At 45.8% G+C, this 22,990-nt stretch overlaps 2 protein-coding genes across 4 annotated transcripts in view; both read left to right on the forward strand.

The window, feature by feature from the left end:
- The window catches only part of ciao2b (cytosolic iron-sulfur assembly component 2B), a 49,252-nt gene extending 43,447 nt beyond the window's left edge, over positions 1-5,805 (forward strand). For 2 of the 3 annotated variants that reach the window (XR_015078872.1, XR_015078873.1), the window contains exons 3-4: positions 2-106; positions 5,728-5,805. The gene's annotated coding sequence lies outside the window, so the exon portion shown is untranslated. Of the gene's footprint in view, position 1; positions 107-5,727 lie in introns of those variants that run through there. The other variant, XM_085991888.1, reaches the window with a different exon arrangement.
- LOC147116744 (carboxylesterase 5A-like) overlaps positions 14-22,990 on the forward strand; it is a 29,176-nt gene continuing 6,199 nt past the window's right edge. Inside the window, exons 1-5 of the mRNA XM_085992061.1 lie at positions 14-106; positions 5,717-5,851; positions 8,420-8,426; positions 16,974-17,123; positions 19,759-19,831. Of these exons, the coding sequence (XP_085848187.1) occupies positions 14-106; positions 5,717-5,851; positions 8,420-8,426; positions 16,974-17,123; positions 19,759-19,831 (458 nt within the window). The remainder of the gene's footprint in view (positions 107-5,716; positions 5,852-8,419; positions 8,427-16,973; positions 17,124-19,758; positions 19,832-22,990) is intronic.

Raw genomic sequence — 22,990 nt, forward strand, 5'->3', positions numbered from 1 at the left:
GATTATTGCCAATATGACTGGCTGTGACACTGATCATTCCTGGGAGATTGCCGATTGCCTCAGGACCAAGTCTGAAGAGGAAATGTTGAACCTCACCAGCGTCACAGTATGGTGAAACTTACTCTCTTATTTCTTCAAGTTGTGGATATTTTCATTTCTGTATCTGATGTAACTGCACCATCCCACACACTTAATCTCAACCTTCACCGTGTTCAGATCAAGACACGTCGTACTGTCGTGTTCTAAACTCACTGGGGTAGATCTTGACTTTGTGCGAGAGTGTAAAACAAGTGCTCGAGAGTCGGCAGCCCGTTTACACTCTCGCATAAAGTCAAGATTTACCCAATCCATTCCCACCGCTTCTGAACCGCGGCACTCCTCACCTCCCTCCCTCCTCCCTGCCTCCTACAGGCTGCTAATACCCACATTTGGTGTTGCCTCACCATGAGCTGATAACAGCGAGGGCAGCGGGGCATCTGGGACCTCGGTGAACGACGGGATCAACAGTCTATCTCCTTAACCAGTGAGATTTATGGATTGAGAAAGAAAGAGGAACGACAGAGAAGGAAATCGGGTGAGTTAGAGTCAAAACAGATATAGAAAGAGAAATAAAGAGAGGGAAAGAAAGATTGGATTAAGAGAGAGAGAAAAAAAGACAAAAAGGAAAAGTAAGATGAAAAATTTGAAATTTTAAAATCTCTAAGAACAATTTACTACCTGCAGAAGTGAGACTCCACAGATGAGATTGTTCCCTTTCTGGGCCAGAGAGGTTGCGTGGCATTAACAATTATCACATTGTTAAAAGGGTGCTTATGCTCTTAATCACCAGCCCTAACTTGCTGCAGCGAGTTGAATGGGCAATGGGCTAACAAGGGAAATTAGGGATAGCATAAGATCCAAGGAGAGGACATATAAATTGGCTAGAAAATGCAATAATCCTGAGGATTGGGAGCAGTTTAGGAGTCAACAAAGGAGGACAAAGGGATTAATTAAGAAAGGGAAAATAGAATATGAGAGTAAGCTATCAGGGAACATAAAAACTGACTGTAAAAGCTTTTATAGATATGTGAAGAGAAAAAGATTAGTGAAGTCAAGCGTAGGTCCCTTACAGTCAGAATCAGGGGAATTTATAATGGGAAACAAGGAAATGGCAGACCAACTAAATGCATACTTTGGTTCTGTCTTCACAAAGGAGGACACAAATAACCTCCCAGAGATGCCGGGGAACATAGGGTCTGATGAAAGCGAGGAACTGAAAGAAATCAGTATTTGTAGGAAAATGGTGTTAGGAAAATTGATGGGACTGAAGGCCGATAAATCCCCAGGGCCTGATGGTCTACATCCCAGGGTACTTAAGGAAGTGGCCCTAGAGATAGTAGATGCATTACTGATCATCTTCCAGAACTCGATAGACTCTGGAACGGTACCCATGGATTGGAGGGTAGCTAATGTTACCCCACTATTCAAAAAAGGTGGTAGAGAAAAAGCGGGGAATTATAGACCGGTAAGCCTGACATCGGTAGTGGGGAAAATGCTAGAGTCTATTATAAAAGATGTAATAGCAGAGCACTTGGAAAGCAGTGACAGAATCGAACAAAGTCAACATGGATTTACAAAAGGTAAATCATGCTTGACTAATCTACTGGAATTTTTTGAGGATGTAACTGGTAAAATAGATACGGGAGAACCAGTGGATGTAGTGTATTTGGACTTTCAGAAGGCTTTCGATAAGGTCCCACACAAGAGACTAGCGTGCAAAATTAAGGCACATGGGATTGGGGGCAAGGTATTGACTTGGATAGAGAACTGGTTGGCGGACAGAAAGCAAAGAGTTGGAATAAACGGGTCGTTTTCCGAGTGGCAGGCAGTGACTAGTGGGGTACCGCAAGGATCGGTCCTAGGACCCCAGCTGTTCACAATATATATTAATGATCTGGATGAGGGAATTGGATGTAATATCTCCAAATTTGCAGACGACACAAAGCTGGGCGGGAGGGTAAGCTGCGAGGAGGATGTCGGGAAACTCCAGTACGATTTGGACAGGTTGGGTGATTGGGCAGAAACATGGCAAATGCACTATAATGTGGATAAATGTGAGGTTATCCACTTTGGTGGTAAAAACAGGAAGGCAGATTATTATTTGAATGGCAATAGATTGGGAGAAGGGGAAGTGCAAAGAGACCTGGGTGTCCTTGTGCACCAGTTGCTGAAGGTAAGCATGCAGGTGCAGCAGGCGGTTAAGAAGGCAAATGGTATGTTGGCCTTCGTAGCAAGAGGGTTTGAGTACAGGAACAAGGATGTCTTGCTACAGTTGTACAGGGCCTTGGTGAGACCGCACCTTGAGTATTGTGTGCAGTTTTGGTCACCATACCTGAGGAAGGACGTTCTTGCCATGGAGGGAGTGCAGCGAAGATTCACCAGGCTGATACCTGGGATGGCAGGAATGACGTATGAGGAGAGATTGTGTCGATTGGGCTTATACTCACTGGAGTTTAGAAGATTGAGAGGGGATCTCATCGAAACCTATAAAATTCTGTCAGGTCTGGACAGACTAGATGCAGGAAGGATGTTTCTGATGGCCGGGGAGTCCAGAACCAGGGGTCATAGTCTAAGGATAAGGGGTAAGCCATTTAGGACTGAAATGAGGAGGAATTTCTTCACCCAGAGAGTGGTGAACCTGTGGAATTCTCTGCCACAGAGGGCGGTGGAGGCCAGTTCATTAAATATATTCAAGAAAGAGTTGGATATGTTTCTTGAGGCTGAAGGGATCAAGGGATATGGGGAGAAGGCAGGGACAGGGTACTGAATTTGGATGATCAACCATGATCACATTGAATGGCGGAGCAGGCTCGAGGGGCCGAATGGCCTACTCCTGCTCCTATCTTCTATGTTTCTATGTAATGTGCAAATCCAGCAAGTTCTTAAAAGTAACGGGGAGGCTAAGGGCGAGATGCTGTTTGTACGAAACAGTCGGTGGAGCGGCGTAAATCGCCCAGCAAGTTCTGGAGATTCTCAACTCACGGTGTATCTCAGCCCCCCCTGAAATGGCCGATTTGAGCATTAATAACTGCATGCTTTCTGAACTCGCCGTTATCGTTCCAGCAAGATCCCGCCCCATTGAATCACCGTAAATTTTGGCACTGTGTACGGAACAATCCCCCGGGCCACACACGGTACAGGATCTGACTGACTGACCCCATTCCCAGCTCTGCAACAGTGGTCACCAGTCAGTGGAGCAAAGTGAAAAGAGCAAGGCTACAGAAAATTGTTCATAAGATCCTCCTCCCTCCCTGACCCATCCCTCTCCACCTTAAACTAGCCGTGAAGTGATCCTGGATCAAGTTGCTTCTTCCGACCTCTGTCTCTGAGCGGGGTGGGGTTAACACATCATCGCCGTGCACCATGCACACACAACTGTCCACCAAGACCATCTGGACAATGACAGGATAAATTGAGAAGGTGGTAGGACAAATTTGAGAAGGCTGTTAAAAAAGCATATGGGATCCTTGGCTTTAGTAACAGAGGCATAGAGTAGAAAAGCAAGGACATTATGCTAAACCTTTATAAATTACTAGTTAGGCCTCAGCTGGAGTATTCTGTCTAATTCTGGGCACCGCACTTTAGGAAGGATGTCAAGGCCTTGGAGAGGGTGCAGAGGAGATTGCCCAGAATGGTACCGGGGATGAGGGACTTCAGTTATGTGGAGAGACTGGAGAAGCTGAGGTTGTTCTCCTTAGAGCAGAGAAGTTTAAGAACAGATTTGATAGAGGTGTTCAAAATCATGAGGGGTTTTGACAGAGTAAATAAGGAGAAACTGTTTCCAGTGGCAGGAGGGTCGGTAACCAGAGGACACAGATTTAAGGTGATTGGCAAAAGAACCAGAGGCGACATGAGGAAACATTTTGTTTACACTACAAGTTGTGATCTGGAATGCGCTGCCTGAAAGGGCGGTGGAAGCAGATTCAATGGTAACTTTCAAAAAGGAATTGGAGAAATACTCGAAGGGAAAAAATAATTAGAGGGCCATGATTGTCCCAGATTGTTACCCCCTAGGCAGTGTTGAGTTTTGGCTGGTGTCAGTCGAGGTGGGGCCCAACAATTGGTGTCAGCACCCTAGGGCTACGACCAGAAAGACACAAAAGCCACAAGAGGGTTGCCCACTTCTGACTGCAATCCAGTGACTCTTGCTGCAAAGAACGTACGTGTGGTCAATTTATTTTCTCTCCACGTCCTTCTCTGCTTTTCCCCTTCTTGAAGTGGAAGATATTGGTCAGGAACCACTTAGTGAATCGAGGTCGAGGACCCACAGGGCGCCGCTCTCTGGCAGTGTAGAGTAATTTGACTGAGGTAAAGGGTACCTTTCCAAAGCAATACCTTACTGCCAAACAGAAAGTCCCCTCCCATCTCGCACCTCTCTCCTAACCCCAATATGAATCAAGCAGCTCTTATTAACCTCTCTCTAACCTCAGTCCCCTTTCTTAATCCAGTTCCTTATAAAAGTTGACCCAGAATGAACTCTTTGTACACTGTCCATGGTCTCTGGTTCCAGGCCCACCTTTCTGGAGGAAGAAGGGGGAGCTTCCTTCTAATTACAGAGTATCTACAGCACAGAAACAGGCCATTTGGCCCACATGGTCCGTGCCGGTGTTTCTGCTCCACACGAGCCTCCTCCCACCCCTACTTCATCTCATCCCATCAACATATCATTCTGTTCCCTTCTCCCTCATATCTTTATCTAGCCTCCCCTTAAATGCATCTATACTATTCGCTTCAACCACTCCCTGTGGTAGATAGTTCCACGTTCTCACCACTCTCGGGGTAAAGGAGTTTCTCCTGAATTCCCTGTTGGATTTTCTCTGATCTGGGTTTGTAGACCCCTGAGCTCGCTGCTCTCCCAGTTACCCCAAACTTTCATTATTCTACTCACTTGCATCATATTTCTCCTCTCTATCATTTCTCCAGCTAAAATAAGTTCAGCCACCTGAGTCTTTCCATGTAACTTGTCACCCTGGTCGCCCCACTCTGTGTTCACTCCAGTATATCTGTATTTCTCAGCTGTGGCTCAGTTGGTAGCAGCCTTGCCTCTGGGTCAGACGGTCGTGGGTTCAAGCCCTACTCTAGAGACTACAGACTTGAGACTGAGGGAGTGCTGCACTGTCGGAGGTGCCGTCTTTCGGATGAGACGTTAAACCGAGGCCCCATCTGCTCGCTCAGGTGGATGTGAATGATCCCATGGCTCTATTCCGAATAGGAGCAGGGGGAGTTCACCCCGGTGTCCTGGTCAATATTTATCCCTCAACCAATATCACTAAATCAGATTATCTGGTCGTTATCTCATTGCTGTTTGTGGGATCTTGCTGTGCGCAGAAGTAGCTGCCGTGTTTTCCTACCTTACAACAGTGACTACACTTTAAAGATAATTCATCAGCAGTAAAGAGCCTTGGGACGTTCTGAGGATGTGAAAGGCGCTGTATAAATGCAAGTCTTTCGCTTTCCTCCAATTCTCCGATATCACTCCCTCACCTACTGAGCTCCTGAAAACACCAACCAGAACATCAACAATCGCCTCTTTCACTTTCCTGGAAAGTTCTGCGATGTGATTCATGTGGCCCAGGGACCTTGTGGGGCTCCATCGTGTGTTTTCAGTTTTACAGCCGGTATATCGGCAGCGGTGCGTCCAGTTAAACTGTTTTCCATTTTGTTCTTTTCCAATGAGGTGCTCTTCAGTCCAGTGGTGGATGGTGTCTTCTTGCCCAGAGATCCTGAACAACTGTTGGAGGCACAAGAGATCAACTCGGTCCCGTATCTGTTAGGAGTCAACAATCATGAATTTGGCTGGCTGTTGGCGAAGGTGAGATTAATTTAACCCTTCCTTTACCTGCAGTGCTGAGTTGGTGACCGCCAGTTTCTGGAAAGCCAATTGTCTGACTGTACAGTGTGTGGGGAGCTGAATGGGAAAGCTCCCTTGCCTCCACATCTCCTGATGGTGTTGATTCCTTGCTCATGTGCAGCATCAGTAGTTCCTCTAGAACCTCACCCAAGGGCCCATTTTTCATATGTGGGTCAATGAGTGTCGGCCCGCGAGTGAGCCGGGCCCACGAGTGTGTCGGCCCGCGAGTGAGCCGGGCTCGCGAGTGTGTCGGCCCGCGAGTGTGTCGGGCCCGCGAGTGTGTCGGCCCGCGAGTGAGCCGGGCCCGCGAGTGTGTCGGCCCGCGAGTGAGCCGGGCCCGCGAGTGTGTCGGCCCGCGAGTGTGTCGGGCCCGCGAGTGTGTCGGCCCATCAGAACATAAGAACATAAGAATGAGGAGCAGGAACAGGAGTAGGCCATTTGGCCCTTCGAGCCTGCTCCACCATTCAATAAGATCATGGCTGATCATCTACCTTAACTCCACCTTCCTGCACTATCCCCATATCCCTTAATTCTCTTAGTTCCCAAAAATTTATCGACCTCTGTCTTGAATATACTCAACGACTGAGCCGCCACAGCCCTCTGGGGTAGAGAATTCCAAAGATTCACCACCCTCTGAGTGAAGAAATTTCTCCTCATCTCAGTCCTAAAAGGCCGACACCTTATTCTGAGACTGTGACCCCTGGTTCTAGACTCCCCAGCCAGGGGAAACATTCTCCCTGCATCTACCTTGTCGATCCCTGTAAGAATGTTGTATGTTTCAATGAGATCACCTCTCATTCTTCTAAACTCTAGAGAATATAGCCCTAGTCTACTAATATCTCCTCATAGGACAATCCCCCCATCCCAGAAACCAGTCTGGTGAACCTTCGTTGCACTCTCTCTATGGCAAGTATATCCTTCCTTAGGTAAGGAGACCAAAACTGAACACAATACTCCATGTGTGGTCTCGCCAGGGCCCTATATAATTACAGTAAGACGTCTTTACTCTTATACTGAAATCCTCTTGTAATAAAGGCCAACATACCATTTGCTTTACTAATTGCTTGCTGTACCTGTATGTTAACTTTCAGTGATTCGTGTACAAGGACACCCAGGTCCCTCTGAACACCAACATTTCCCAATCTCTCACCATTTAAAAAATACAGGAAACTCTTTTTTTATCCGGCAGCGACGGGACCACTGTGGTGCCAGATGATCAAAAAGTCCGGATTACAGAGAGGTATACTTACCAAGGTACGAGAGCCCCGTACATGGCCACAGGCGCAGGAGTCCCGGTTACACGGCACTTGTGCAGGAGTCCCGGTTACACGGCCACAGATCCAGGAGTCCCTGTTACATGGCCACAGGTGCAGGAATCCCGGTTACATGGCCACAGATCCAGGAGTCCCTGTTACACGGCCACAGGTGCAGGAATCCCGGTTACATGGCCACAGATCCAGGAGTCCCTGTTACACGGCCACAGGTGCAGGAATCCCGGTTACACGGCCACAGATCCAGGAACCCCGGTTACACGGCCACTAATATATTGTAAAACTTACCTGAACCTACTCCTGAATTTTGCCGGTTAAGAGAGATTTCCGGATATTTAGGTGCCGGTTAAAAGGGAGTTTCCTGTACTCTGCTTTTCTGTTTTTCCTACCAAAGTGGATAACTTCACATTTCTCCACATTATATTCCATTTGCCATGTTCTTGCCCACTCACATAGTGTGTCCATATCCCCTTGAAGCCTCTTTGCATCCTCCTCACAACTTAAATTCCCACCTAGCTTTGTATCATCAGCAAACTTGGATATATTACATTTGGTCCCCTCATCCAAATCATTGATGTAGATTGTGAATAGCTGAGGCCCAAGCACTGATCCTTGCGGTACCCCACTAGTTACAGCCTGCCAACCCGATAATGACCCATTTATTCCTACTCTCTGTTTTCTGTCCGTTAACCAATCCTCAATCCATGCTAGTATATTACCCCTAATCCCATGAGCCCTAATTTTGTTTACTAACCTCTTGTATGGCACCTTATCGAATGCCTTCTGAAAATCTAAATACACCACATCCACTGGTTCCCCCTTAACTATTCTACAACCTCAAAAAACTGTAACAGATTCGTCAAACATGATTTCCCTTTATAAATCCATGTTGACTCTGCCCAATCCTATTATTATTTTCTAAGTGCCCTGTTACCATGTCCTTAATAATAGATTCTAGCATTTTCATTACTACCGATGTCAGGCTAACTGGTCTGTAGCTCCCCGTTTTCTCTCTCCCTCCTTTCTTAAATAGTGGGGTTACATTTGTTACATTCCAATCTGCGGGAACCATTCCAGAATCTATGGAAGTTTGGAAAATGACAACCAATGCATCCACTATCTCTGTAGCTACCTCTTTCAAAACCCTAGGGTGTAGGCCATCAGGTCCAGAGGATTTATTGGCTTTCTGTTCCATTAATTTCTCCATTACTATTTTTTTTACAAATACTAATTTCTTTCAGTTCCTCATTCTCGCTAGAGCCTTGGTTCTACACTATTTCCGGGAGATTTTTTGCATCTTCTTCCGTGAAGACAGACACAAAGGGGGGAATTTTATTAATGGGGGCGCGTTGGGGGCGGCACTACTGCTTGTTGGGTTTCAGTCCCGCCCTCAACGACGTCCAGCCAACCCATGCTATTTTCCCTTGCTTGACCTTGTTAAGCCCGCCTTTACCGGCCAATTAAGAGAAAGCCGGTGACTGAGAACGTCAGTGTATGACGTTTCATCTGTCAAAAATCTCTGTTCTTTGGTGAGTCCTTGTACTCAAGACTCACCAAACCTCTTTCCTGAGCAGAAATCAGATGGCTGTTGCAGTCAGAGAAATCAACGGTTTAAATCAAACATGGCCACAGTAAATAATAATTCTAATAGGTCTAAGAGCGTTAAAAAAACAAGCCTGAAGGCTTTGTGTCTTAATGCGAGGAGCATTTGTAATAAGGTGGATGAATTGGCTGCGCAAATAGAAGTAAACAAATACGATTTGGTTGGGATTACGGAAACGTGGCTCAAGGAAGGCCAGGACTGGGAACTCAACATGCAGGGGTATTCGATATTCAGGAAAGATAGGCAAAAAGGAAAGGGAGGTGGGGTAGCATTACTGGTTAAAGAAGGGATTAACACAATTGTAATGAAGGATATTAGCTCTGATGAGGTGGAATCTGCATGGGTAGAATTGAGAAATACTAAGGGGAAAAAAACGTTAGTGGGAGTGGTTTTTAGACCTCCAAACAGTAAGGCGGAGGTTGGGGATGGCATTAAAAGAGAAATTAAAGAAGCGTGCAATAAGGGCACAGCAGTCATCATGGGTGACTTTAATCTACATATAGATTGGGCCAACCAAATGAGTAATAATACTGTGGAGGAGGAATTCCTGGAGTGTTTATGGGATGGTTTCCTGGACCAATATGTCGAGGAACCAACCAGAGATCAGGCCATCTTAGACTGGGTATTATGTAACGAGAAAGGATTAATTAGCAATCTTGTTGTAAGAGGCCCCTTGGGTCGGCGAGATCATAATATGATCGAATTCTTCATTAAGATGGAGAATGAAGTAGTTGACTCGGAGACTAGGGTCCTCAATTTAAATAAAGGAAACTATGATGGTCTGAGGAGCGAGTTGGGTAGGATTGATTGGGGAATGGCACTCAAAGGGTTGACGGTGGATAGGCAATGGCAAACATTCAAAGACCGAATGGATGAACTACAGAATTTGTTCATCCCAGTTTGGCATAAAAATAAAACAAAAAAGGTGACCCAACCGTGGCTAACAAGGGAAATTAGGGATAGCATAAGGTCCAAGGAGAGGGCATATAAATTGGCCAGAAAAAGCAATAATCCTGAGGATTGGGAGCAGTTTAGGATTCAACAAAGGAGGACAAAGGGATTAATTAAGAAAGGGAAAATAGAATATGAGAGTAAGCTTGCAGAGAACATAAAAACTGACTGTAAAAGCTTTTATAGATATGTGAAGAGAAAAAGATTGGTGAAGTCAAGCGTAGGTCCCTTGCAGTCAGAATCGGGGGAATTTATAATGGGGAACAAAGAAATGGCAGACCAACTAAATACATATTTTGGTTCTGTCTTCACAAAGGAGGACACAAATAACCTCCCAGAGATGCCGGGGAACATAGGGTCTGATGAAAGGGTGGAACTGAAAGAAATCAGTATTTGTAGGGAAATGGTGTTAGGAAAATTGATGGGACTGAAGGCCGATAAATCCCCAGGGCCTGATAATCTACATCCCAGGGTACTTAAGGAAGTGGCCCTAGAAATAGTAGATGCATTGCTGGTCATCTTCCAGAACTCGATAGACTCTGGAACAGTACCCATAGATTGCCGGGTAGCTAATGTTACCCCACTATTCAAAAAAGGTGGTAGAGAAAAGGCGGGTAATTATAGACCGGTAAGCTTGACATCGGTAGTGGGGAAAATGCTAGAGTCGATTATAAAAGATGTAATAGCAGAGCACTTGGAAAGCAGTGACAGGATCGGACAAAGTCAACATGGATTTACAAAAGGTAAATCATGCTTGACTAATCTACTGGAATTTTTTGAGGATGTAACTGGTAAAATAGATAAGGGAGAACCAGTGGATGTGGTGTATTTGGACTTTCAGAAGGCTTTCGATAAGGTCCCGCATAAGAGATTAGCGTGCAAAATTAAGGCACATGGGATTGGGGGCAAGGTATTGACTTGGATAGAGAACTGGTTGGCGGACAGAAAGCAAAGAGTTGCAATAAACGGGTCATTTTCCGAGTGGCAGGCAGTGACTAGTGGGGTACCGCAAGGATCGGTCCTAGGACCCCAGCTGTTCACAATATATATTAATGATCTGGATGAGGGAATTGGATGTAATATCTCCAAATTTGCAGACGACACAAAGCTGGGGGGGAGGGGATGCTGTGAGGAGGATGTCGTGAAACTCCAGCACGATTTGGACAGGTTGGGTGATTGGGCAGAAACATGGCAAATGCACTATAATGTGGATAAATGTGAGGTTATCCACTTTGGTGGCAAAAACAGGAAGGCAGATTATTATTTGAATGGTAATAGATTGGGAGAAGGGGAAGTGCAAAGAGACCTGGGTGTTCTTGTACACCAGTCGCTGAAGGTAAGCATGCAGGTGCAGCAGGCGGTTAAGAAGGCAAATGGTATGTTGGCCTTCGTAGCAAGAGGGTTCGAATACAAGAACAAGGATGTCTTGCTGCAGTTGTACAGGGCCTTGGTGAGACCACACCTTGAGTATTGTGTGCAGTTTTGGTCGCCTTACCTGAGGAAGGACGTTCTTGCCATGGAAGGAGTGCAGCGAAGATTCACCAGGCTGATACCTGGGATGGCAGGAATGACGTATGAGGAGAGATTGTGTCGATTGGGCTTATACTCACTGGAGTTTAGAAGATTGAGAGGGGATCTCATCGAAACCTATAAAATTCTGTCAGGCCTGGACAGACTAGATGCAGGAAGGATGTTTCTGATGGCCGGGGAGTCCAGAACCAGGGGTCATAGTCTAAGGATAAGGGGTAAGCCATTTAGGACTGAAATGAGGAGGAATTTCTTCACCCAGAGAGTGGTGAACCTGTGGAATTCTCTGCCACAGAGGGCGGTGGAGGCCAGTTCATTAAGTATATTCAAGAAAGAGTTGGATATATTTCTTAAGGTTAAAGGGATCAAGGGATATGGGGGGAAGGCAGGGACCGGGTACTGAATTTGGATGATCAGCCATGATCTCATTGAATGGCGGAGCAGGCTCGAATGGCCTACTCCTGCTCCTATCTTCTATGTAGCTATGTAACATTCTCCCCATCTCCCCCCTGGTTCTTATGCCAATTATCTTCAATCTGTGCCCTCTGGTTATAAATCTTCCTGCTAATGAAACAGTTTCTCCTTATTTACTCTATCAAAACCCTTCATCAATTCGAACACCTCTATCAAATCTCCTCTTAACCTTCTCTGCTCTACGGAGAATGATCCATAGGATTACATAGGATCTATGGAACAGAAACAGGCCATTTGACCCAACCAGTCCATGCTGGCTGACGTAATAAAACTCACTACGCACTTGGTGTGAGTATAAAGCAAGGCTTTAATCAACTTGTTTCAGAACATGGAAGTCTAGTTGTACTTCACTAGTTCCTTGTCTTACAAAATGTCCCTGGTAAGCTGGGGCCCATGCCCGAGTTTTTATACTCCTTGGACGGCGCCACCAGCTGGCCGTCCAGCGTTATTTCATGAGTAGTTTCTTGATAAATGATGAGATTTATAACACTGGCGTTTATGCTCCACTCGAGCCTCCTCCTGTCTTTGCTCATCTAAATCTATCAGTGTGATCCTCTATTCCCTTCTCCCTCATATGCTTGTCTAGCCTCCCCTTAAATGTATCTATACTATTCGCTTCAACCACTCCCTGTGGTAGCGAGTTCCACATTCTCACCACTCTTTGGGTAAAGAAGTTTCTTCTGAATTCCCTATTTGATTTCTTGCTGACTATCTTATATTGAAGGCCTCTAGTTATGCTCTTCCCCACAAGTGGAAACATTCTGGCCTAGAAATTGGGTTTTGGCGCAGCCAGGGCTTTAGCGCCGGAAGTTAGTGCCGACGCTAAGTCCCCCTGTGCGCGCCAAAAATTCAGTAGCGCCGCGCCCAAACGGCTGCCGGCGCTACTGGAGGGTTTCAGCGCCTCCCAATGGGCGCTACCTGCCCCATTGCGGCGCTGTACCGGCGCTGCGGCGCCCGATGCGGTGCGGCAGGCTGGGGAAGTGCAGGCCTCCTCCTTCCGTTAAGGAGGAGCTGCCTGCACCCGACCGCTGGCCGTTGACGGCTGAATAAAAATGAGCCCGGCACCTCGGAGAAGTGCCGGGCTCGCGGCCCACACGCATCTGTGCCGCGGGGGGGTCTTGGAGGAGTCCGGGGAGAGAGGTGCGGGCAGGCGGCCGCCGGGGAAGCGGCCGGCCGCCGCGCGACCTTAATGCGCCGGCGCTAACTTCAGCAAGGCACCTTTTACAGAACGTTGCTTGCGGCTGCCACGGGCGAGGCGGCCGCAACTCAATTTCGGAGTTCGGGCGGGTTACCACGGCAACCGGGACGCTGCGCACACCGATGACGTCATCGGTGCCGGCGCAGCGCTACCGGTGCAACGCTGCTTTAGGGCCCCACTCAATTTTTCAAATGGCCATAACTCTGGCGCTAGTCCCTCTAGCGCCTCAAAAGCGGCGCTAAGGCTAGTGAATTTCTAGGCCTCTCTCTCTATCCACTCTATCAAAACCTTTCATAATTTTAAAGACGTTTATTAGGTCACCCCTCAGGCTTTTTTCAAGAGAAAAGAGACCCAGCCTGTTCATCCTTTCCTGATATGTAGACCCTCACATTTCTGGTATCATCCTTGTAAATCTTCTCTGCACCCTCTCCAGTGCCTCTATATCCTTTTTATAATATGGTGACCAGAACAGTACGCAGTTCTCTAAGTGTGGTCTAACCAAGGTTCGATACAGGTTTAGCATAACCTCCCTACTTTTCAATTCTATCCCTCTAGAAATAAACCCTAGTGCTTGGTTTGCTTTTTTAATTGCCTTGCTAACCTGTGTCGCTACTTTGTGATTTGTGTATTTGTACTCCGAGATCCCTTTGTTCCTCTACCCCACCTAGACTCGCACCCTCCAAGTGATAAGTGACCTCCCTATTCTTCCTACCAGAATGTAACACCTCACATTTATCTGTGTTGAATTTCATTTGCCAAGTGTATGCCCATTCTGCAAGTTTATTAATGTCCTCCTGTAACTTGTTGCAGTCCTCCTCAGTATTGACTATCCCCCCAATTTGGTGTCATCTGCAAATTTAGAAATTGTGTTTTTGATTCCAAAGTCTAAATTGTTAATATAAATTGTGAACAGCAGTGGTCCCAGCACTGATCCTTGTGGAACACCACTACCCACCTTCTGCCACTGTGAATAGCTGCCCTTTACCCCTATTCTCTGCTTTCTGTCCTGAAGCCAGCCAGCAATCCATTCTGCTACTTGTCCCCTGACTCTGCATTCTCTGACCTTGTTCATCAGTCTATTATGGCATACTAATGGGACTAAAGGTGGACAAGTCCCCTGGATCTGATGGCCTGCATCCTAGGATCTTAAAAGAAATGGCTGCAGAGATAGTGGATGATTTGGTTATAATCTACCAAAATTCCCTGGATTCTGGAGCGGTCCCAGTGAATTGGAAAACCCCAAATGTAACGCCCCTATTCAAGAAAGTAGGGAGACAGAAAGCAAGAAACTATAGGCCAGTTAGCCCAACATCAGTCATTGGGAAAATGCTGGAATCCATTATTAAGGAAGTAGTAGCAGGACATTTAGAAAATCATAATACAATCAAGCAGAGTCAGCATGGTTTTATGAAAGGGAAATCATGTTTGACAAATTTACTAGAGTTCTTTGAGGATGTAACAAGCAGGGTGGATAAAGGGGAACCAGAAGATGTAGTGTATTTGGATTTCCAGAAGGCATTCGATAAGGTGCCACATAAAAGGTTACTGCATAAGATAAGAGCTCATGGTGTTGGGGGTAATATATTAGCATGGATAGAGAATTGGCTAACTAACAGAAAACAGTGAGTCAGGATAAATTGGCAAACTGTAACTAGTGGGGTGTCACAGGGATCAGTGCTGGGGCCTCAACTATTTACAATCCACATTAATGACTTGGATGAAGGGACCGAGTGTACTGTAGCCAAATTTGCTGATGATACAAAGATAGGTGGGAAAGCAAATTGTGAGGAGGACACAAAGAATCTGCAAAGGGATATAGATAGGTTAAGTGAGTGGGCAGAAATTTGGCAGAGGGAGTATAATGTGGGAAAATGTGAGGTTATCCACTTTGGTAGGAAGAATAAAAAAGCAAATTATTATTTAAATGGAGAGAGACTACAGAATGCTGCGGTACAGAGGGATCTGGGGGTCCTCGTACATGAAACACAAAAAGTTAGCAGGTACAGCAAGTAATTAGGAAGGGAAATGGAATGTTGGCCTTTATTGCAAGGGGGATGGAGTATAAAAGTAGGGAAGTCTTGCTACAACTGTAGGGCGCTGGTGAGACCACACCTGGAGTACTGCGTACAGTTTTGGTCTCCTTATTTAAGGAGGGATGTACTTTCATTGGAGGCAGTTCAGAGAAGGTTCACTAGGTTGATTCCTGAGATGAAGGGGTTGTCTTATGAAGAAAGGTTGAACAGGTTGGGCCTATACTCATTGGAGTTTAGAAGAATGAGAGGTGATCTTATTGAAACATATAAGATTCTGAGGGGGCTCGACAGGGTAGATGCAGAGAGGATGTTTCCACTTGTGGGGCATAGTTTCAGAATAAGGGGTCACCCATTTAAAACAGATGAGGAGGAATTTCTTCTCTGAGGGTTGTGAATCTTTGGAATTCTCTACCCCAGAGAGCTGTGGAGGCTGGGTCATTGAATATATTTAAGGTGGAGATAGACAGATTTTTGAACTATAGGGGAGTCAAGGGTTATGGGCAGCGGGCAGGAAAGTGGAGTTGAGGCCAAGATCAGATCAGCCATGATCTTATTGAATGGCGGAGCAGGCTCGACGGGCTAAATGGCCTACTCCTGCTCCTATTTCATATGTTCTTATGTACCTTGGTTGATTGGGCAGAAGCATGGTAGATGCAATATAACGTGGCTAAATGCGAGGTTATCCACTTTGGTGGCAATAACAGGAAGGCAGATTATTATCTGAATGGCAATAGATTAGGAGAAGGGGAAGTGCAACGAGACCTGGGTGTCCTTGTGCACCAGTCGTAGATGGTAAGCATGCAGGTGCAGCAGGCGGTTAAGAAGGCAAATGGTATGTTCGCCTTCGTAGCGAGAGGGTTTGAGTACAGGAACAAGGATGTCTTGCTGCAGTTGTTCAGGGCCTTGGTGAGACCACACCTTGAGTATTGTGTGCAGTTTTGGTCGCCTTATCTGAGGAAGGATGTTCTTGCCATGGAAGGAGTGCAGCGAAGATTCACCAGGCTGATACCTGGGATGGCAGGAATGACGTATGAGGAGAGATTGTGTCGATTGGGCTTGTACTCGCTGGAGTTTAGAAGAATGAGAGGGGATCTCATTGAAACTTATAAAATTCTAACAGGACTAGACAGACTAGATGCAGGAAGGATGTTCCCGATGGTCGGGGAGTCCAGAACCAGGGGTCACAGTCTAAGGATAAAGGGTAAGCCATTTAGGACAGAGATGAGGAGGAATTTCTTCACCCAGAGAGTGGTGAACCTGTGGAATTCTCTACCACAGAAGGCAGTAGAGGCCAATTCATTAAATATATTCAAGAAGGAGTTAGATATATTTCTTAGGGCTAAAGGGATCAAGGGATATGGGGAGAAAGCAGGGACCGGGTACTGAATTTGGATGATCAGCCATGATCTCATTGAATGGCGGAGCAGGCTCGAGGGGCCGAATGGCCTACTCCTGCTCCTATCTTCTATGTTTCTATGTTTACCTTATCAAAGGCCTTTTTGAAATCCAGATAAATTACATTTACTGCATTACCATTGTCTACTCTCTCTGTTACCTCTTCAAAAAATTCAGTAAGGTTGGTCAAGCAAGACTTTCTCTTTTGAAATCCATGCTGACTATTCATTTTTATATTTTTGGTTTCTAGATGTTCTTCTATTTTCTCCTTTAGTAGGGATTCCATTATTTTTCCTACCACCGATGTTAAGCTGACTGGTCTATAATTCCCTGGACATGTTCTATCCCCCTTCTTAAATATCGGTATTACGTTAGCTACCCACCAGTCCTCTGGCACTACACCTTTTTCCAAAGAATTATTAAATATGCGTAGTAATGCCTCTGCTATCTCTTCCCTAGATTCTTTTAAAATGCGCGGATGCAATCCATCCGGACCAGGGGTTTTATCCTCTTTTGAGTTTGATTAGTTTATTGAATATATCCCCTTTTTAAATTTTAAAAGCACTTATCCCAGCTCCTCCAATCTCTCCACATAATTTGAGTGATTGATCTTTCTGTCTGCTCTCCTCAGATGCCGGGAACTCTGTTTTTCTGTACGAGTTTCAGCACAGGCCGAGCGTATATGCAACCAATCGTCCGGAGTTTGTAAAGTCTGACCACGGCGATGAGATTGGATTTGTGTTTGGCGCCGCCTTCTGGACTGGTGACGTTGTTTTGTTAGGTGAGAAAATGCGCCAGAGATTCGCTGTTTGTTTTTTTTGCCACATCTCCATTTCCTGTTCGACAGTGCAGTGCGCTCTCCTTTCTGATTGACATCAGGAGCTGGGGTTTAACGGGTACCGGTGCTGCAATGACGCCCTGGAAAGAAACCTCGCGGCAAAAATACACTGCTTGATTAACTCAACACAGCCGCTGGATAAATATCCGGTCAGGGTGGGAATTGAAAGCAATAAGGGTGAGGAGGGACACAGAGAGTCAAATGGTCACGGTGTCAGCCGCGGCTCAGTGATCGCACTCTCGCCTCTCAGTCCGAAGATTGTGGGTTGTACATTTTTCTACAATGGTAATGTTGTTACCAAGGGTGTCCGGGTAACCAAGGCCAGTGAGGCAGCGTTATTGGTGCTGGAGTGTAGTCTGTTGCCCTCTGTGTCTGTTTCGACCCAACACAATCGTCGCTAAGCAAAAGGAAAAATATCTGTCATATTGGGCAGAAACAACAAAAACCCAAAGCAAACTCAATTGCTACTTGGCCCTAAACAGACAATACAACATAGCTGATTACCTGACCATGGTAAAGGATAACAAACTGAGAAGAACCTTGACAAGGTACAGACTTAGCGAACATAGCCTAGCGATCGAAAAAGGCAGACACAGGCAGACCAGGCTGCCAAGAGAAGACAGGATATGCTCTCACTGCAGTCAGGGAGTAGTTGAGACAGAGATGCACTTCCTCACAGCCTGTGGAAAATATCAGGGCATCAGAGAGAATTTCTATCAAAAATTCTCACAAATATGCCCTGAATTCAGAAATCTGACTGACAACCAAAAACTCCCATTCCTACTGGGGGAGGAGAGAAGCTGTGTAACACTGGCGGCACACTATGTTACAGCTTGCCATGAACAGAGGGACAACCAGTAAACTAAGACAAGAGTATATATAAACAAGGCGAAAATATATTTATAAACTCAGGGATATACCTGTTTATACACTGTATGAATGGAACCGCGTTTATGTGTTCAACCATAAATGTATTTTGATGCTTTGGCAACATAAGATGTACCTTATCATGCCAATAAAGCGATTTGTATTGTATTGTATTGTATTGTGTCTGACTCCACTTCCTGGTATTGGTAACCAGCTGGTTATATTTAGAATCGGGGCCGATTTTAACCCCACTCGCTCAGCAGATACCTGGCGGGCGGGCGGGCAGTTAAAATCGCTCGGGCTCTTACCACTCCGAAAGCCGCCATGATCGCAACATCTGCAATTTTACCCTGCTCTCCTGAGCAGGCAGCAAGGGCAGGTGCCCGGAGACAACAGGGGCCCTTCTTTACATGTGCCTGCTGCGGCCCGATGACATCATTGAGACCCGACTGTAATTGTAACTCAGGCCTGAGCAGGGAATCCACCTGGAGTTAAAATCTTACTGCACAGAAGGAGGAGACCATTCGGCCTGTGCCAGCTCTTTGAAAGAGCTCTCCAATTACTCCCACTCCCCCTGCTCTTTCCTCAGAGCCCTGCAAATTTCTCCTTTTGAAGTATTTATCCAATTCCCTTGTGAAAGTTACTATTGAATCTGCTTCCACCGCCCTGCCAGGCAGCACGTTCCAGATCACAACAACTCGCTGCGTAAAAACATTCTCCTCCTCTCCCCCTCTGGTTCTTTTGTCAATGACCTTCAATCTGTGTCCTCTGGTTAGCGACCCAGTAACTCATTAATGTGCGTTCAGTCAGTGACAGTCAGACAATACGCTCACAGGCAAAGTTTCACTTATTTAGAGTTTAATCCTCCAAATAATGCGAAGTACTTGCAAACTAAGCGAGTTTAGCTGGGAAACGATATCTATCGAGTGTCCGGTTCTGGAGCTCAACCTTCCCGTGTCGAACCTACAGGTTCCAGGCCAGCAGGCGGCACAGCTCGTTCTCGTCTTGTTCATGTGTAACTCACATCTTTAAACTGGAGCCTAGTGCAGGCTGGCCAATCCGGCTTACGCATTCCAGGAGCTTTCATCACATGACCTCTCGGCATCTAATCAGAGCCAGGCCGTTCAGGAGAGAAGATAGGAAACACTTCTTCACACAGCGGGTGGTAGAAGTGTGGAACTCTCTCCCACAAGACACAGTAGATGCCAGCTCAACTAATCATTTAAAATCTGAGATCGACAGATTTTCATTAGACGAGTATAAAAGGATAAGGAGCTAAGGCGGGTGGATGGAGTCAGGTTGCAGATCGGCCATGATCTCATTGAGTGGTGGAACAGGCTCGAGGGGCTGAATGGCCTCCTCCTGTTCCGATGATAAACATGCGGGTGTTACCTGCCTTTAGTGAGGGCCCACATTAGTGCAACAGAGAGCAAATGCAGCAAATGCTCTGCTGTCCAACCTCTGCTGCTCTACAAACAAAACCGATTCACCCTTTCCTACCCGTCTCTCCTTATAGTTTGCAAACAGCAAAACACTGCGGATGCTGGGAATCTGAAATAGAAACAGAAAATGCTGGAAACACTCAGCAGGTCAGGCAGCATCTGTGGAGAGAGAAACAGAGTTAACGCTTCAGGTCGATGAGCTTTCGTCAGAACTGGAAGAATCCAACATTCTGTGTTTTTATCTCCTGATGATTTCATTCTTCCTGCAGGAAATGTCACTGAAGAGGAGTTGGTTCTGAGCAGAACAGTGATGGCTTACTGGGCTAACTTTGCAAAGAAAGGGTAAGTGAGGTGTTCGTATCTCAATCATCAGGAAGGGTGAACAGGCTGGGGATCTTTCCTGGAGAGAAGAGAAGGCTGAGGGGTGACCTGATCGAGGTCTTTAAAATGATGAAAGGGGTTCGATAGGGCAGACGTAGAAATGTTTCCACTTGTGGGGGAGACCAGAACCAGAGGTCATAAATATAAGATAGTCACAAATAAATCCAATCGGGAATTCAGGAGAAACTTCTTTACCCACAGAGTGGTGAGAATGTGGAACTCGCTACCACAGGGAGTGGTTGAGGCAAATAATGTAGATACATTTAAGGGGAAGCTGGATAAACACATGAGGGAGAAAGGAAAGAAGGATATGCTGATAGGGTGAGATGAAGAGGGGTGGTGTATCGATTTGTATGTGGGTTCAATGACGACACATTCATGAAAGAGATGTCTTTTTATCTAAAGTCTGTTCAACTCTTTTTAACAGCATTACAGGAGACACCATGCTAGTGATCCATCTAAAGCGAAAGCAAAACTAAACTCAACTGCTTGTCTCTGTCACATGCCCTCTGTTGGTCAGGCATAAGTAATCAATCAGGCAAACATGCTGGTAAGGCATCATAATCAAACAGGCAAATACCATCACTATTTGCTGATATCATTACATCTCCCTTTCTTAAAACAAAAGTATTTTACTTTTAACTAACAACATGTTTTCTTCATATTAATCTGCATTTTAACTGTAACACTTAATGAACTTACATTATCATTATCATGATCAAGGTTTTTTAACCTTGCTTTGTGTGTTCACATGAAATATGTAAATACACTAGAACTTGAAGAAAGAATAAGATAACATTACTTCCTTCTATAACAATAGTCCTTAAATTTGCTCAATGAGTCTCTCAGGAGGCTTCACGTGTCTTGAGGATTTTCTGATTGATTGTCCTTGACATAGGTAAAAAGAGGGATGAGGTCCTGCATCAAGAATTTAGGGAGCTAGGTAACAGATTAAAGAGCAGGACCTCAAAGGTTGTAATCTCTGGATTACTCCCAGTGCCACGTGCTAGTAAGTATAGGAATGGGAGGATAGAGCAGATGAATGCGTGGCTAAAGAGTTGGTGTAGGGGGGAGGGTTTTACTTTCCTGGATCACTGGGCCTGCTTCTGGGAAAGGTGGGACTTGTACAAGTCGGACGGGTTGCACCTGAACCAGAGCGGGACAAATATCCTTGCGGGGAGGTTTGCTAGCACTGTTGGGGGGGGTTTAAACTAACTTGGCAGGGGGATGGGATACAGAGGGGAGCTGAAATAGGGGGGGATGTGCTGCCAATTATAGAGAAAAAAACAAGTCAGCTTGGTAGACAGGGCAAATATATAAGGGCAAGGCTGGATGGCATCTATTTTAATGCAAGGAGTCTTGCAAATAAGGTGGATGAACTGAAGGTGTTGATAAACACATGGGAGTATGATATTGTTGCTATCACGGAGACATGGTTGAGGGAAGGGCAAGACTGGCAGCTCAATATTCCGGGGTACAGAATCTTCAGGCGAGACAGAGGGGGAGGTATAAGAGGAGGGGGTGTCGCAATATTAATTAAGGAGTCAATTACTGCAGTAAGGAGGGATGATATATTAGCAGGCTCCTCTAATGAGGCCATATGGGTGGAGCTTAAAAACAAAAAGGGGGCAAGCACTTTGCTGGGAGTGTACTATAGGCCTCCAAACAGTCAGGGGGAGATAGAGGAACAGATATGTAGGCAAATCTCAGAGAAATGTGCAAATAATAGGGTAATAATAATGGGGGATTTCAACTTCCCCAATATTAACTGGGATAGTCAGAGTGTGAAAGGCTCAGAGGGTGTAGAATTCTTAAAGTGCATCCAGGAGAGCTTTTTGAGCCAGCATGTAGAAAGTCCTACAAGAGAGGGGGCGGTACTGGACCTAATTCTAGGGAATGTGGCCGGCCAAGTGGAAAAAGTGCTAGTAGGTGAGCACTTTGGTGATAGTGACCATAATATGGTAAGATTTAAGGTGGTCATGGAAAAGGACAGGGATGGGCCGGAAATAAAGGTTCTAAATTGGGGGAAGGTCGATTTTAATAGGATAAGGCAGGATCTGGCCAAAATGGACTGGGATCAGCTACTTGTAGGAAAATCTGCATCGGAGCAATGGGAGGCTTTCAGAAGGGAGATTGAGATCATACAATGGCAACATGTTCCCGTAAAGGTCAAGGGTGGTTCCAAAAACCACAGGGAACCTTGGATGTCAGGGGATATACGAGAATGGATTAGGAAAAAAAGGAGGGCTTTTGGTAGATACAAAAGGCTAAAGACGGAGGAAGCCCTAGAGGAGTACAAAAAGTGCAGGGGGATACTTAAAAAAGAAATTAGGAGATCAAGGAGGGGCCATGAAATAACACTGGCGAGCAAAATAAAGGAAAATCCGAAGATGTTTTATAAGTATATTAAGGGTAAGAGGATAACTAGGGAAAAAATAGGGCCCATTAGGGACAAAAGTGGCAATCTGTGTGTGGAGCCGGAAGATGTAGGAGGGGTTCTAAATGAATTTTTGTATCTGTTTTCACTATGGAGAAGGACGATGTAGACATAGAAATAGGGCGGGGGGACTGTGATATGCTCGAACATATTAACATCGAGAGGGAGGAGGTATTGGCGGTTTTAGCTGGCCTAAAAATGGATAAATCCCCAGGCCCGGATGAAATGTACCCCAGGCTGCTGTGTGAGGCAAAGGAGGAGATTGCGGGGGCTCTAACACATATATTCAGGACCTCTCTGGCCACAGGGGATGTGCCAGAGGACTGGAGAACCGCTAATGTAGTACCATTATTCAAGAAGGGTAGTAGGGAAAAACCGGGGAACTACAGGCCAGTGAGCCTAACATCAGTGGTAGGAAAATTATTGGAAAAAATCCTGAGGGACAAAATTTGTCTCCACTTGGAGAGGCAAGGATTAATCAGGGATAGTCAACATGGCTTTGTCAAGGGAAGATCATGTCTGACTAATTTGATTGAATTTTTTGAGGGGGTGACTAGGTGTGTGGATGAGGGTAACGCAGTGGATGTGGTATACATGGATTTCAGTAAGGCCTTCGATAAAGTCCCGCACAGGAGACTGGTCAAGAAGGTAAGAGCCCATGGAATCCAGGGTGCCTTGGCACA

Source organism: Somniosus microcephalus, chromosome 6 (genome assembly GCF_052327205.1).
Source record: "Somniosus microcephalus isolate GS21.2 chromosome 6, FLI_Smic_1.0, whole genome shotgun sequence".
Classification (NCBI taxonomy): domain Eukaryota; kingdom Metazoa; phylum Chordata; class Chondrichthyes; order Squaliformes; family Somniosidae; genus Somniosus; species Somniosus microcephalus.